General features: G+C 60.6%; 1 protein-coding gene across 1 annotated transcript in view; it reads left to right on the top strand.

The window, feature by feature from the left end:
• Window positions 1-303: 303 nt before the first annotated feature.
• The window catches only part of EEFSEC (eukaryotic elongation factor, selenocysteine-tRNA specific), a 113,541-nt gene continuing 99,927 nt past the window's right edge, over window positions 304-13,917 (top strand). The window contains exon 1 of the mRNA XM_068982515.1: window positions 304-607. Coding sequence (XP_068838616.1) covers window positions 304-607 — 304 coding nt within the window. The remainder of the gene's footprint in view (window positions 608-13,917) is intronic.

Below are 13,917 nucleotides of genomic sequence, written 5' to 3'. Positions count from 1 at the left end.
TAAACGCTGCCGATCTCTCCTGAGAGCCACCCGCCGGGCCCAGGCAGGCATCTGGAAGTGAGGTCCGTGCCGCTGACCGTGGGCCACCCCTTTCCTGCGGGCGGCACTGCCCGAGCGCGAGCGCCGCGGGCCCGGCCCGGGACGTGCGCGGACACGCGGCGTCTGCCCCCGGTCTGGCGCCCCGGCGGCCCCGGCTCCCCGGCGCCGCGGCGGGCGGGCCGGGGCCGGAAGCTGCGGCGGCGGAACGCGCGAGCCGGGCGCGGGCGGCGGCCGGGCCGGCTTAGCGGGAGGACCGGCGGCGGCATGGCGGGCCGGCGGGTGAACGTGAACGTGGGCGTCCTGGGCCACATCGACAGCGGCAAGACGGCGCTGGCGCGCGCGCTCAGCACCACGGCCGCCACCGCCGCCTTCGACAAGCAGCCGCAGAGCCGCGAGCGCGGCATCACGCTCGACCTGGGCTTCTCGTGCTTCTCCGTGCCGCTGCCCGCGCACCTGCGCCCGGCGCCGGCGCCGGGGCCCGACCCCGAGCCCGAGCCCGAGCCGCGGCTGCAGGTCACGCTGGTCGACTGCCCGGGCCACGCGTCCCTCATCCGGACCATCATCGGCGGTGAGCGCGCCGGGGGCCGCGGGCCGGGGGGCGGGAGGGGCCGCCCCGGCGACGCCGAGCGTGTCGGGCCTCTCCACCGCGTGCGTGCGCGGCGCGCTCGCCCACTCGCTCGCAGCCCAAGTTGGGGAAGCCCGGAGACCCGCACGGGGCCCGCAGCGCGTCCGCTCGCCGTCCCCCGGCCCCCGTCGCCCGCTCCCGCGCCGTTTCCGGGCTCCACGTGGAGACAGGGCGCCTGTTTACGTCTCCTCCTTCTCTTCTTGTCCTTCCTTTTCTGTTTTTGCAAACAAGCTGGTAACACCGCAGGCACTGTTTCACTGGACACTCCAAGCTGCCGCCCCTGTAGTAAAGCTGCACCCACTCCAGTGTTCCTGCCTGGAGAATCCCGCGGACAGAGGAACCTGGTGGGCTACAGTCCGTGGGGTCTCCAAGAGTCGGACATGACTGAGCAACTAGGCACACACCCACCACAACACATCGTTGTTTTTCAGCATCACGTGGAAATCCGTTGCGCACTGGCACCACCATTTTCTTAATGTCTTAATGATGGACACTTATGTCCTTTACCATTTTTGCTCACGATGCTTCTTCAGTGAGTCTTCTAGAACAGACGTCTTTGGTGGGTGTGCTTGTGTGTCCGTAAGGAGAGCCCCTAGAACGGACATGCCTGGGCAGAGGGTCTTGGTGGGTACTTCTCAGATGCCCTCCTGTGATGTACCGTTTCATTAATTTTCACAGTACTCGTAGTACACGGGTACATTCTACTCTTGAAAAAACAGAACATCACAGACCAGGTAGAAGGCCCCTACTTACCCCTCCCGTCCCTGCAGAGGAAGTTGCTAGTGTACCTCTGGGGAGTTACCTTTTCACACCCATTTCAGTGCACTGGACTCCACGGACAGGGCTTTAAAACATGTCCCTTTTATATAGAAAGACCGTGCTTTAACGCAAGCACATGGCACAAAGGGTGTGTAGCTCAGAGACTCTCCTTCTCACTGTGGACCAGGACCCTGGTATCGCCCACCTGTCTTCTCCTCCTGTTCCTTCTGACGGCGCTCCCTGGGCCCACGGGCACAGGTGGGAGCGCAGATTGTTCAGAGGGTTCCATTGGCCTGCTGGTGGACGGCCTCACTGGGCGTACGGGCCCCGGCTGTATGATGAGTGTCAGATACTTCCACCTTGTCGCCTCCCGACTGGCCCATGCTGCAGGCAGTCTGAGAGTTTCCTGTTTTCCGGAGAGGAAACGGAAGCGCTTCTTACTGGTGTTAATGCAAGACCTGAGCACATGGAGGCGATGGGCCCCAGGCTGCTGCTCTTCTTCCTTCAATAGACCAGATGCCCGCTTCCCCTCGGGAAAGTAGAAAAAAGTGGCTCTTTCTTTTGAGTGGAAGGGAACGGTGTTCAAGGGTCTGCCAGCCTGTGGCTACAAACCGGTGTCTGTGCAGCAATGCTGAGTGAAGGGGCGTGTTGGGGGAGTGTGGCCCCAGCTCTCTGCTGAGGACACTGGAGTTCCCTGGACAGGGGTGGGAAGCCGCTCGGCTGCCCGTGACCTGGGTCTGTGAATCCCCGCGTTATCCTCATGGCCCAGAGGCTTCGCACGTCTTGGTCTTCTTGAGACGGCTCTGGAGGCTGAGTCCTGGCTTCTGTCCCCGGACTCCTGCGTCCTGGGCCTTGCCCTTCCTCTCTGCCCTCTCCTCCCTCGGCTCATCCGTCACTCGAGGGATGGATGCTCATCAGATCAGGTCCGCTCTCAGCCTCGAGACTGCCCTGAGGTTGCTCGTTGCCCTCGTGGGAACCGCAGTCTGGCCTCTGCCCGCCGTGAGCCTCGTCTCTGTCTCCCGCCCTCCCGACACACTGGCCTGCTCCTTGTTGGACGGGCCCGTCTTGCATCTGCTGTTGCCTCCTCTCGGACCATCTGACGCCTCCTTACTGGAGTCTCAGCTTGAGTGTCCCCTCCTCAGATAGGCCCCCGCAGACCCGCTGGCCTGGAGCCCCTGGCTCCCTGCGCCTCCTTCCTCACGTCCCGTTGCTGCCTGCGAGCCCTGCGTGCCGTCTGATGCGCTTGTGCTCCTTGCTTGTCGAGGCCTCTGTCCTCCCTGGGAGCGAGCGGGAGTAGCGTCTGTCTCACCAGTGTGTTCTCGGTGCCATGACCAGAGCCAGGCCTGTGGGAGGCACCCGGTGAATGAAGCCACGTGCCAGCCCCGAGGCTGCCAGGGATGGTGACAAGTCGCCAGCAGGGTGTCCTCCCCCTGCGGACTGACAGCGGAGCAGGGAATGAGCAGAACACAGGTCAGAGGGTCAGAGCTCGTTCCGAGCCGTGCTGACCAGTCCCCAGAGCGCTGGCGCTCTCAGTGTGAGTGGACGGGGTTCCCGTCCGCCCTGGCCCCTGCGATGGTGTTTCTGGGCGGTATTTTCCTCTGATCCATTTTAGAGTATAAATCTTTCAGAGTTAGAACTTCGGCAGGATTCGGTGATGGGGCTTGAGTGGGGGTGAGGGACTTGGACCCATCCTTGCTCTCGTCCTGGCAGGAAGGAGGCGGTCTGACAAATGCTGGCGGCTGCGCTCGGCCATCTGTAGTCATCTGTGGCTGCAGGATTAACAGCGCGGTGTCTCCCTGTCTCCTGTGCCTGTGGGTAATGAACGGCCACTGTGTGCCCGACCATCGCCCTGATCGCCGGCCCCCTGTGCCCCTGCTTCAGCGGTGCTTCCGCCAGGCTCGCCCCGCTCTGGGCCTGCCTGGCCAGAGCTACTGAGCTGTCAGAGCCTTACGCGTGAGGCTGGGGTTCCTAGCCTTGGAGGGCAGTGGGCAGCCCCCGGGAGCCTGTCTCTGCAGCCTGGGGGGGGGGGGAGCATTCTATATGACGCTTAAGCTTCCTCCGTTCTCTGTTCTTCCACGTCTCCGAGCTCATGGGACAGCATGGAGCTGCGTGGTGCCTTCAGCCGTTCTCTCCAGGAGTACGCCTGCAGCCTGTCTGCGATGCTCTCTCTGGACCCATGAGAAGGCTCGTGTGCGGATGACCGTGCATTTTCCCCCAGGTTTTGACTCTGCTCGTTGGCTGTCTGCATTTAGCGCCGAGCAGGCCGCGTAGCCCAAGCAGAGGTACCACACGGAGGGCCTGGCCACTCCAGGAATTCAGGTGTTCCCCTCATGTGAAACCAGCCAAACAGAAAGACACTTCTTGTTTTCTCCCCCCTAACCTTTCAGTGGGTCTGCCTAGAAACTCGCTGTGCTGAGTCGCGGCATCTCACACTCGTCCTCGAACTCCGAGGCATGTTCAAGGCGGTGATGAGAGTGGAGGCGCTTCCTCGGCTCTAGCTCCTTTGGCTCCTGGAATCCGTTGGCTTTCGTCCCCTGCTCCTCGGTGCCGGGTAGGACCCCTTCTTCCAAGCCCAGACCCCTCGACGTCTCTAGGAGACCCAAGTCAAGCTCCACCTGCAGCAGCAGCCGCTGGCCAGCGGGTGACTTTGCTGGGTTTTGGGTGACAGTGTGGGAGCCGTATAACGTCAGAGACATGGCCTCGAGTTTAGATGAATGCAGAAATTTTGAGCAGGAACCAACCGGGAAGAAAAATGGAAGCAGGTAGTCATATCTCATTCTGCTGGGGTACATTTTTCTTCTCATGGGGCTTGCCCTTGAGAACAAAACATATCAAATGTTAAATCAAAGAATATTTTGTAGTCATGCCAGGAATAGAAAATAACGCAGACCTGCTTTGGCGAGGCGAATGTTTTGCTGGAAGGTTATGATCAAAGTCAAGAGAAAACCATAGCCACAGCTTTTGGTAAAGCTGTGATCATTTAAAATTAATTGCTTTTAAACTTCTCACTTAGCCTCAGATTTACTCCATCCAGGTTGGAATAAGATTTGGGCAGGCGTCCCAGGAGCCAACCAGTCAGTTAAGGCCTGAGACCTATTCCCTGCACGCTTGTCCTTGCATTGGCTGGGCCTGAGGCTCCCTCTGACCAGCAGGCCTTTGAGGCCATGCTGTGGGAGGTGATGGGGAAAACAGTCTCTGGAGCTCTGGGGACCCAAGAGGGCAGAGAGGCCTTCCACCTGCTGTTCCCGCGAGCCTGGAGGCCTCCGGGTGGCTCTTGGGCCAGGCAGCATGGACCGTCAAGGCTGTTTTGTTAAACATTTGTTCTGAGATGTAATTCACATACCGTAAAATCTGCCCGTTTCAGATGCACATTTAAGCATCTTCAGCCTGTTCCCAGACCTGTGTAGTCAGTGCCACAGCCTGAGCTGCATCAGTGTGAGAAGATCCACACAGCCATAGGGGTCCCCACCCTGCTCCCCGACCCAGGCCGAGCCACGGCCGTCCACACCCTGCTCCCTGACCCAGGCCTGGAAGCCTCTCGCCTGCTCTGCGTCTCTGTCCGTGTGCCGGTTCTGGAGTTTCGTACAAATGGAATCACACATGACGTGGCCTTTTGTGTCTGGCTTCTTCCGCCAAGTGTGTTGCTTCCGGGGTTCATCCATGTTATAGTGTGCGGGATACTTCATTCCTTTTTAAAAGTCCATTTTTGCTTTTAATTGTGGTAAGACACATTTTACATGAACTGTACCGTCGTAACCATTTTTAAGTCTGCAGTTCAGTAGCCTCCATCTCCAGAGCTCTTTCTTCTCACCAAAGCAAAGCTGTGCTTGTTAAACCTGCACCCCCCCTCATTTTTATGGCTGAGTAGGAGAATCCCAGGGATGGGGGAGCCTGGTAAGCTGCCGTCTATGGGATCGCACAGAGTCGGACACCACCGAAGCGACTCAGCAGCAGCCGCAGTGCCCATTATACAGACAGATCGCCTTTATAAACCCAGTCATCAGCTGAAGGACATGTGGGCTGGTTTCACTTCTGGACAATGATGAGAAACTCCACTGTGGACGTATGCTTTCACTCTCTTGGGTCTGTGCACAGGAGTGGAGTCGCTGGGTCAGAGGGCAGCTCTGTCTGCTTCTCGAGGAGCTGCCGCCGGCCCCCCGCAGCAGCTGCTCCGCTCTGCTTTCCCACCAGCAGCGGGTGCGCGTCTGGCTGCTCCACAGCCCCGCCAGCACGCGTGACTGCCTGGCTTTTCCCCACGGCCCCGCCAGCACGCGTGACTGCCTGGCTTTTCCCCACGGCCCTGCCAGCACTCGTGACTGCCTGGCGTTTGGACCGTCATCGTCGTCCTGGTGGGCGTGAGCTGATAGCTCACCGACACCTAAACTTGCATTTCTCGGATGTTTTCTCGCTCCATTTGTACGTTTTCTCTGGAGAGCTGTGTATCCAGATCCTGAGCCCTTTTTTCAGATGGCTCATTTGGCTTTTGTTATTGAGTTGTAAGAGTTTTTATGTATTGTGGATGCCAATCCGTTATTAGGTATCTGATTGGCAAATATTTTCTCCCCTTCTCTGGATTGTCTTTACTCAGTAATATTTGAGGTAAACAAATAAGTGAGTTGAATTAAGTGGACGTAGTTTGAGAGGATTACGTGTGCCCGACATTATTCAGGGGCTGAGGGGTGAGGGGTGTCTGGAAGTGCCGTTTGTGACTTTTTGGAAGGCCCTTAGGCACCACCCCCCCACCCTCCAGTCCTCCTCCTGGACCTGCCTGCCCCGTCCTTAGCGCCGGCAGGAGGAGGCTCCTCCCGCCTGTCCGCCCCGTGGAGGGTCTCGCCCCACACTGGGGTCTTGAGCAGGTATGTTTTGATGGCCCCTGTGTTAAAGTCTTTTTTCATAAAAATTCATTGCCAGCATGTCAAAATCAGGAGCTTTTATGTAACAGCCCAGAGGTCCACCACTTCAGGTGTGAGTGAGTGTACACTCGAGTGCAGAGTCCACGGGGCCAGAGCTCTGGGGCCTGGGGCACCTCCTGTCAGGGGAAGCCTGGGGAGGTGCGGCAGAACCGGCACGGCGCCCGGGAGCATCTCCCATCCAGAGGGTGCTCTTCCCGGCCCCGATCGATCGCCTCACCGCGTCCTGCAAACCGGCCCCAAGGCGGGGGTTTCCCTCCACACTGAGGGTCGCCTGCGAAAGGAGGCTGCGTGCTGCTCGGTGGGAGCGGCTCCAGGCTGTGTGCAGGGCCTCAGCCCACACTGCTCTGGGGGGAGCCCGGCTCCTGAGCAGCAGTTTGTACATAAGTCAGTTTGTCAAAAGCACAGACTTGTGCCTCCATTCTCCCTGGATTATTGGAGTTCTGTGTGTTGTTAATTGGGTCTTTAATTAGGCTCCTGCTGCTTTGAAGTGGCCGAGGCTGCTGGGGAGGGGGGAACCTAGTTGATGCGGTGATCCTCTCTTGGCAGGAGAAGAAACAAGTTTTGCTGTAGAGAAGTTGAGTTTCCCTCTGCCGTATCTCTTGTGCTAGGATGATGCCTCTGTGTCTCGGGGCTTCAAGGAGACTGCGATCGCTTCCTTCGTCTCTAACCTACTTCCCGAGGACGTCTATTTGCTGGCACGCACAGGTGCTACCTGCAGATAAACCTGACTGTTCCCTTTTAGAGTTAGTACTGGGAAATGCCAGCGCTGACCTGCTGGGCCCCCCGGACGCGGGGCCCCATCCTTTGCCACTTGCGGTCACTCGGAGGCGTAAAGCTCCTGGAATGGGGGGCTCGGCCTCTGTCCCCTGATGTCGGGATGAAGCCTGTCCGCCTCCCGGCTGTGCGGCAGGGTGGCGCTTGCTCTGCTGGGGCCACTTCCAGGTGAACTGCAGAGCCCCTGCCCTGGGCACCCGAGACCCTCCCATGTGTGTGACCCCGGTGTTCCCTGCTCTCCAAAATGCAGTCTGTTTGGAGGAGGTCCTCAGACCTGCTGCCCCAGAGGAAGAAGACTTTCCGTAAATGGCGCTGCTTTCCCCAAGCACCTCTGGGGTCCACAGGCGGGCAGAGCACAGGGGGCTGGGAGGATGCTGGGGGCCCCAGCGGCGTGGGCTGGGCGGGGAGGGCATGCACGGGGCGTGTTTGGAGAGCCGGTACCGGGCGTGCCCAGCACCGCCAGCAGGCCGCTCAGGGATGCCGGCGTGTCCCCTCGCAGCGCAGTGCAGCGACAGCCAGGAGCCGCAGGCGACTGCGGACTCCCTGTCCGCCAGACCGCAGTGGCCCCTTCACACTGAGCAGCGCCCGATTCTCCACGGCCGGGCGGGGGCGCTCTCGGGACCCCCGCCGCCCTCCCGCTTCTCCCCGCGTGCTCAGCAGCGCGCCCCCCTGCCCGCTGCCCAGCGCGGCCGCTCCCGGGACAGGCCTCCGTCCCCCCCCCCGCGCTCGGCGAGCACCGCCTGCAGCGTCTCGGGTCCCAGCCCCTCTGCAAGCTGCCCTTCCCGCCCGAGCGGAGGACTCTCTCTGAACGGCTAACACGCTTATTTTATTTCGCTGCCTGAAAGGTTTTCGTTTTCTCTCCGGTGGTGTAAAGGCCAGGCTCGGCACTAGGCCGACAGGGTCCTTCCTGAGGGGCCAGTGTGCCTTGCCTCCCAGGACCCCGGGCTTGACGAGCTGCTTGCCCGGCTCTGGACAGAGAGACCAGGGTCTCCCTGGCTCTGCCCCGTGCCTGGGAAGCCTCCCCGTCCCCGCGCTGGCCCGCAGACCCCGCGTCCTCCCCTGCGTGGTCAGGGCGCTCGCCGCGCCCGGTGCCTCCGCGGCGGGGGTCCCGCCGTCATCGACTCCAGGACCAAGGGCAGGGCCTGCGCGCAGGCGCAGAGCGGAGCGGAGCAGCGCGCGAGCCGCGGCCCGCACCCGGCCTCCCGCGGGGCTGGGAGCCCTCGGCCACACAGGGTTCATGCGCAGCAGACCTGCCTGGAGGTCAGACGAGTTAATCTTCCAGTGGAAATTCAATCCTCATATTTCACTTTCAGGCCACTTTGCGTAGCAAAGTAGTTTAACTCGGAGCAGATTTCTGCTGTGCTGATGGTTAATTTCATGGCCCGCAGAGGGTCAGCACGCCGGGCCGGGGCCGCGGCGACCCCGTGCAGCTCGCCGCACACGGCGAGGGCCCGCAGCCTGTTGTCTTAGGGAGGCCATCTCAGGCATCCTTCAGCGCGGCGCTCTGGAGTTAACAGGGTGACCTTTTCAAGCACATTTTTAAAAGCTACAACACAGATCCCTCCCACACCGTATATTTTCCTTTCTCCACGCAGTTCAAAGGGGCTGGGTTGTCTCATAGGTTTTTCCCCGGCGATCTTCAGCTTGACCCCGGTTGTTTAAATCTGCCGGAGGAAATTTGAACAAACTTGTACTTTGGTAATTCTTCTGCCTCTGTGAACCTTTAACCTTAAGGTTTCTTGGAGAGCCTGGGGCTTCATTGTCACCAGCCGTCCCTGCTGGGGCTCTCAAAGGCCATTGTCTGGCGTGTCTGTTTCCACTTTGCTACTGGAGTTCTCTGGAGGAAGGGTATTAATTCAGACCTGATCTGCCACAGGACGAGGACTTCTGAACTTGCCCCCGAGCTCGGGGACGGGGAAATGAACATAATGTGAGCCTGTGGGCCCCGTGGGGTCCTGCAGTAGCTGTGGAGGTGGGGGCCTCCGGGGCGGGCCGGCGTGGTGGCTTCCCGCGGTGACCCACCTAGGCCAGCTCTTGTCGGCAGCAGGACCAAAAGCAGTTCCTGCCCTTGGTGGTCCAGCCTGGGGCCCAAGTTCTCCCCAGTGACCTTCCTGGAGCAGCAGGTCCTCAGGAACCCAGGAGGCTGGATGTGAGCCGGGACCCTCCACCCTGGCAGGGCACGCCTGTGACTGCACCCTCCTGGGGAGAGGGGCTGGGCTGGACGCAGGGCCAGGTCTCCATCGGGTTCTCCCCGTGCTCCCCACCGGAGGGCCTGAGACCCCGGGAGGGCGTGCTGCCTTGGTCATGGCGTTGGGGGCCCCGGCGTTTGAGGCGGACTCTGCCCACCAGTCCTGACGGCTCCTCCTGCGTCCTGGCAGCTGCTCTTTGCAGGAGCCTGGGGGCTGCTGGAGCCCCCGGCCCGCCCCCATGGCTTTCTTTCTCTCCTCCCAGGGCTCCTAGTGCCCTGAGGATCTGGCCAGGCGACCTGATTCCTTATGATCAGACTTTGAGGAAGGAAAGGCAGCTGAGGCATTCAGTCATTCATTCATTCTGCAAACCCTGAGCCACACACGCACGCTCGGAGCGGGGTTTGCCTGGGTGAGCGGGACAGAGTGGAGCTCCGTGTCCGCTGTGGGGGCAGTGCTGTGCGCTGTGAGCGTGCGGGGAGGAGTGAGCCGGGCACGTGGAGATGGAGCAGTAGGCACGCGGGTCCTGAGGCCGCCCTGAGTGTCAGAGGCCGATCTGGCTGACTCTCAGAGCCAGTGTCCACAACAGGAAGCTGCTGTGGGCTGGCCGGCCTGGACAGATGAGACTGTCTGGAGCCTGTGTTCCTCCCAGGTTGGCCAGAGGATGAGGCAGTGCGTGTCCCGTGGTCCTGATCACAGGCCAGAGGCCAGGAGGGGGCCCGCCAGCTGCATGCGCCGAGTCCTGCGTCTGGCCCTGGACCCCCTTTTCTTCCCGGGGGGCGGGCAGGACCACGGGGAGACAGGAAGCGGCAGGTACTCCTGGCTCACCTGAGCTGGACAGCAGCCGGGATGCCAGGACTGCAGTCGGCCATTGACGCTGAACTGCCGAGCGCTGGGCACCGCGCGCAGGGACTGGAGCAGCTGAGGGCGCCGGCACGCCTGTGCTCCCCTCTGGGTGCCCGCTGGGCTGAAGGGGGTGTGCTGGGGGCAGCCTCTGTACCCACTTTGTACTTTCTTCCCCCAGAGTGGGCTCCCTGGTGGCTCAGCTGATGAAGAATCCACCTGCAACACAGGAGACCTGGGTTCAGTCCCTGGGCTGGGAAGATCCTCTGGAGAAGGGAAAGGCTACCCACTCCAGTATTCTGGCCTGGAAAATTATAGTCCATGGGGTCACAAAGAGTCTGACACGACTGAGCGACTTTCACTTTCTTTTTCACTTTCTCCCAAAATGAGTTTGGCGTGAGGGTTGGCCCATTGTGTTGTGCCTGGAAGGGTGCGTGTGGGCGCAGCATCCGGGTGGCCTGTGGTGCAGAGCACACCTGGAGACTGCCGGAGAAGCCCAGGGCTCTGCGCGTGGGATCCCGCCGGCAGGCCGGCTCCCGCGGGGCTGGACCTTGGCCTCCGCTCCCGTCGGGCCCTGCGCTGAGGGTCAGTGGCTTACACCCCGTGAGGCTCTCTGAGATGCCGGGGTGGCCTTCTGGGCATGGAGCCTGGGCCCCAGGGTGCAGGTCACGCTGCAGGCCGGGGCCCATCAGAAAGAAGAGCCCTGATTGAGCTCTGGGGGCTCCTCCGAGAGGCAGCACCTGGGGACCCCACCTGTTGATTTCTCCCCCTGGAATCAAGTGGAATATTTTCCTGGCAAATATTTCCTAGATAAAAAGAAGTACTATACACTTGTTGTGCAGATTCAGTAATTGTTCTAAAAGTTCTTAAAGTAGATAAGACCTGCCATGGAAACCAATGAAGCTTCTCTTTGAGGAGCAACTCTTCTAGGAAAGATAAGAGGCAGTTACTTTGGGTCGGTTTCGTCAGCCGAATCTCTCCGTCTTCCTCTTACCCCGCCGTCTGTCCCGGAAGGGGACACTGGAGGAAGCTCCCTGGTAACACATGTGTATCACCCTTTCCTAACCGCGTCCGGGCCGCGGAGAGGCCGCGCTGGGTGGCGGCGTCCCCGTCTCCCTGCCGACTCGGGCCTGTTCGGGCACAAGAGGGCAGTGTTTGCTCGCGGTCCTGGGTGGACACATCCCTGTGGGGTAACAGGTCAGCGGAGTTAGAATGACCTCGGGCTTTTCCAAGACAAAATAAACTGTAAGCCGCAGCCAGGGTGGCTTCCCGTGTATGCCTTTAAGCGCTGACCCGTCCAGAAAATAGCTGCTTGCTGTCTTTTTTTTTTTCCTTAAAAAGAAAAATATTGTTTCTTTGAACGTTTATTTTTCATTTTTTTTTAATCAATGGAAATATGGTTTGCAGCCTTGTTCGTACAATGGCAGAGGTTAAAGAGTGTTGGGAAAGCAAAACAACCGCCTTCCAATTAAAAGCCATATGGGAGGGTTTCTGTTTGAAGCAAGGGGTCAAATGTATATGCCGCCCCTTTCGCATCAGCGTAAAGATTACCGGGCTTAACTTTTAAAGCGTTTGAAGATGTGGGCTCAGGTGCCAGCCCTCGTCACGCGCGGTATTCCTTTTTTCCTGCAAGTTTGTGGTATTAGCCAAAGCAGGGACTTTCCAGGAGAGAAAAGAGGTGGTCTGCCTGCCTCCCTGGGGTCACAGTTCTGGCTGAACTCGGCCGTGTCTGCTCTTGTACAAGGATTTGCCTGTTTTCAGCTCCTCCATGGTGTTTTCCCGGGGCGGCTTTCAAGGCTGGAGGACACGTCCCGGTGCCCAGCCCTCCTGCTCCCCTGCCCCCCAGATTCGGGGTCTCACAGCCTCCTTGTTCCCCTCAGCCTGGACATGCAGGTTTCCTCTGGGAGGGGACAGCCAAGCCCCCCGGGGAAGTGGGTGGTGCCCAGGTGTGGCCCGCCGCGGCTCTGGCAGCCCAGTGCGAGGCCACTCCCTTCCCGCCGGCAGCACGCCTGGGCCGCGGGTGGTCACCCCGCTCGCTCAGCGGCTGTTCCAGAGCGTGTGCTGCAGGATCGCCGGCACGAGGGTGGAGAGGCTGTGCTGGTGTCTCCCCTCCGCCCCAAGCCGAGGGCTGGGGGGGCCGGACGTGAGGCCGGCCCCTCTGCGTGGCTGCGGCCGGCCGTGGGGGTCCAGGTGGAGCCTCCGAGAGCCGGCGGGAGGAGAGTTGGGTTCCCAGACTTGGCCTGTGTGAGTCCCCCGCGTTTCACCTTTTCTAGTCACAGCACCCATCTTCCCAGGTGACTGTGTCCACAGGACAGATGCAGCGTGCATGGTGGGTGTGTGAGCACGGCTGTCCCCTCGGGCCCATCCGTAGACCAGCGGCGTCTGACGCAGAATCTGACTGTGCCCGCCCTGCTGGAGCCTGGGGTGGCCTTCTCGCTTGTATCCTTGTGAAGCCCCTCTTCCGGCTTTTCTTAGCAGGGAGCCTGAGCTCAGGCTTTCAAAAGAGCCTCGTGCCATGCTTCTCTAGGAACGCAACTTGTGAAAAACGCCGGAACCCTCCACTTCCGGGGGAGGCTGGTTTGTAAGGGGACGGAACGCTGCTTCTGCCTTGGGTGCTGAGCTGGTTCCCGTCTTCGGTGCCCAAGGCAGGGGTGGCAAGCAGGGAATGGTGCAGACGTCCCTTGGCAGTAGTTTCCAGCAGATTCTTGAATGCCGTGTGTGCTTCGGGTCACCGTCAGCTCGGAACGGAGCAACACAGAGTGAGGATCCCTGCCGTGGAGACGCGAGCGGCGCCCCGCAGACGTGCGATGGCACAGATAGGGAGCTTTCTGTGAGCGCAAGTTCCCCACGCTATCTGGAAAATTCAGATTGAATAGCCATTCTGAAGTGCTCCCTTTTAAAAGCAGTCCTTCCACGAGCATCGCAGCCCGCGTACATACCAGTAATTTTTACTTCCCTCAGCTTATCGGGGCCCCTGCTGCAATGCTGCTGCACAGCCTATCTGGTCTTTTCAAGTGAACATCAACTGATCAGTGTCAGCTTCCAACCTGAATTATGATCCGCCCTTCAAACCACAGGCTGCTTCCGCACCTCTCCTCTGGAGCTGATTGCCAATACCCCGCAGTACCGGGAGGCAGCCGCGGGTGGAGGGGACGTGCTGAAGTGTGGCCCCGGGCACAGAGGGCAGGGCTGTGTGCCCGCATGAGAGGGCACGGGGCCTGCCTGTGCCTCTCGGGTGGGCGAGGGGCTGCGTGGACCTGGGAACGCAGAGGAGGCCTGGAAAGTCTCCCTGCGGCCTGGAGGAGATGCCCGCTATGGCCTCTGCCCCCCTCCCGGGGTCTGCCCCCACGCCTGGGGGCTGCGCTGGGGGCGGCTGCTCTGAGACCTCACAGGCCTGGAGGGCAGAGGACGGAGCCGACGTCCCTGACCAGCTTCCCCCGCGTCCTCCTCCTCTGCATCCAGCGTGCTCGGGGGCCTTCTCTCCTCCCGTAGTGCCGTCAGCTCAGCCCCAGGATGCCCAGGTTTGCAGCCAGTCAAGCTTTCTGGTTTGCAGACACAGTCACTGTGGGACCTCTGCGTGTCCTCCGGGCGGTCCGCGGCTGACCTCCCCAAGGGGCAGAGACTGCCAGGCAGGGCCCTGAGGCCACCAGGACTGAAAGGGGATTTTGGCTCTGGCGCTGGCTTGTTGTGTGACTGGCCGTTTGACTTTTCTGAACCCTTGTCTCTTCACACACTGCAGAAAGGAGTGGTGGCTCGTTAATGGGACTTGCCATTAGGG

The sequence above is a fragment of the Capricornis sumatraensis genome, chromosome 10 (assembly GCF_032405125.1).
Source record: "Capricornis sumatraensis isolate serow.1 chromosome 10, serow.2, whole genome shotgun sequence".
In the NCBI taxonomy this organism is placed as follows: Eukaryota; Metazoa; Chordata; class Mammalia; order Artiodactyla; family Bovidae; genus Capricornis; species Capricornis sumatraensis.
The sequence above is the reverse complement of the archived record's forward strand: the minus strand, read 5'-3'. Positions and strand labels throughout refer to the sequence as shown.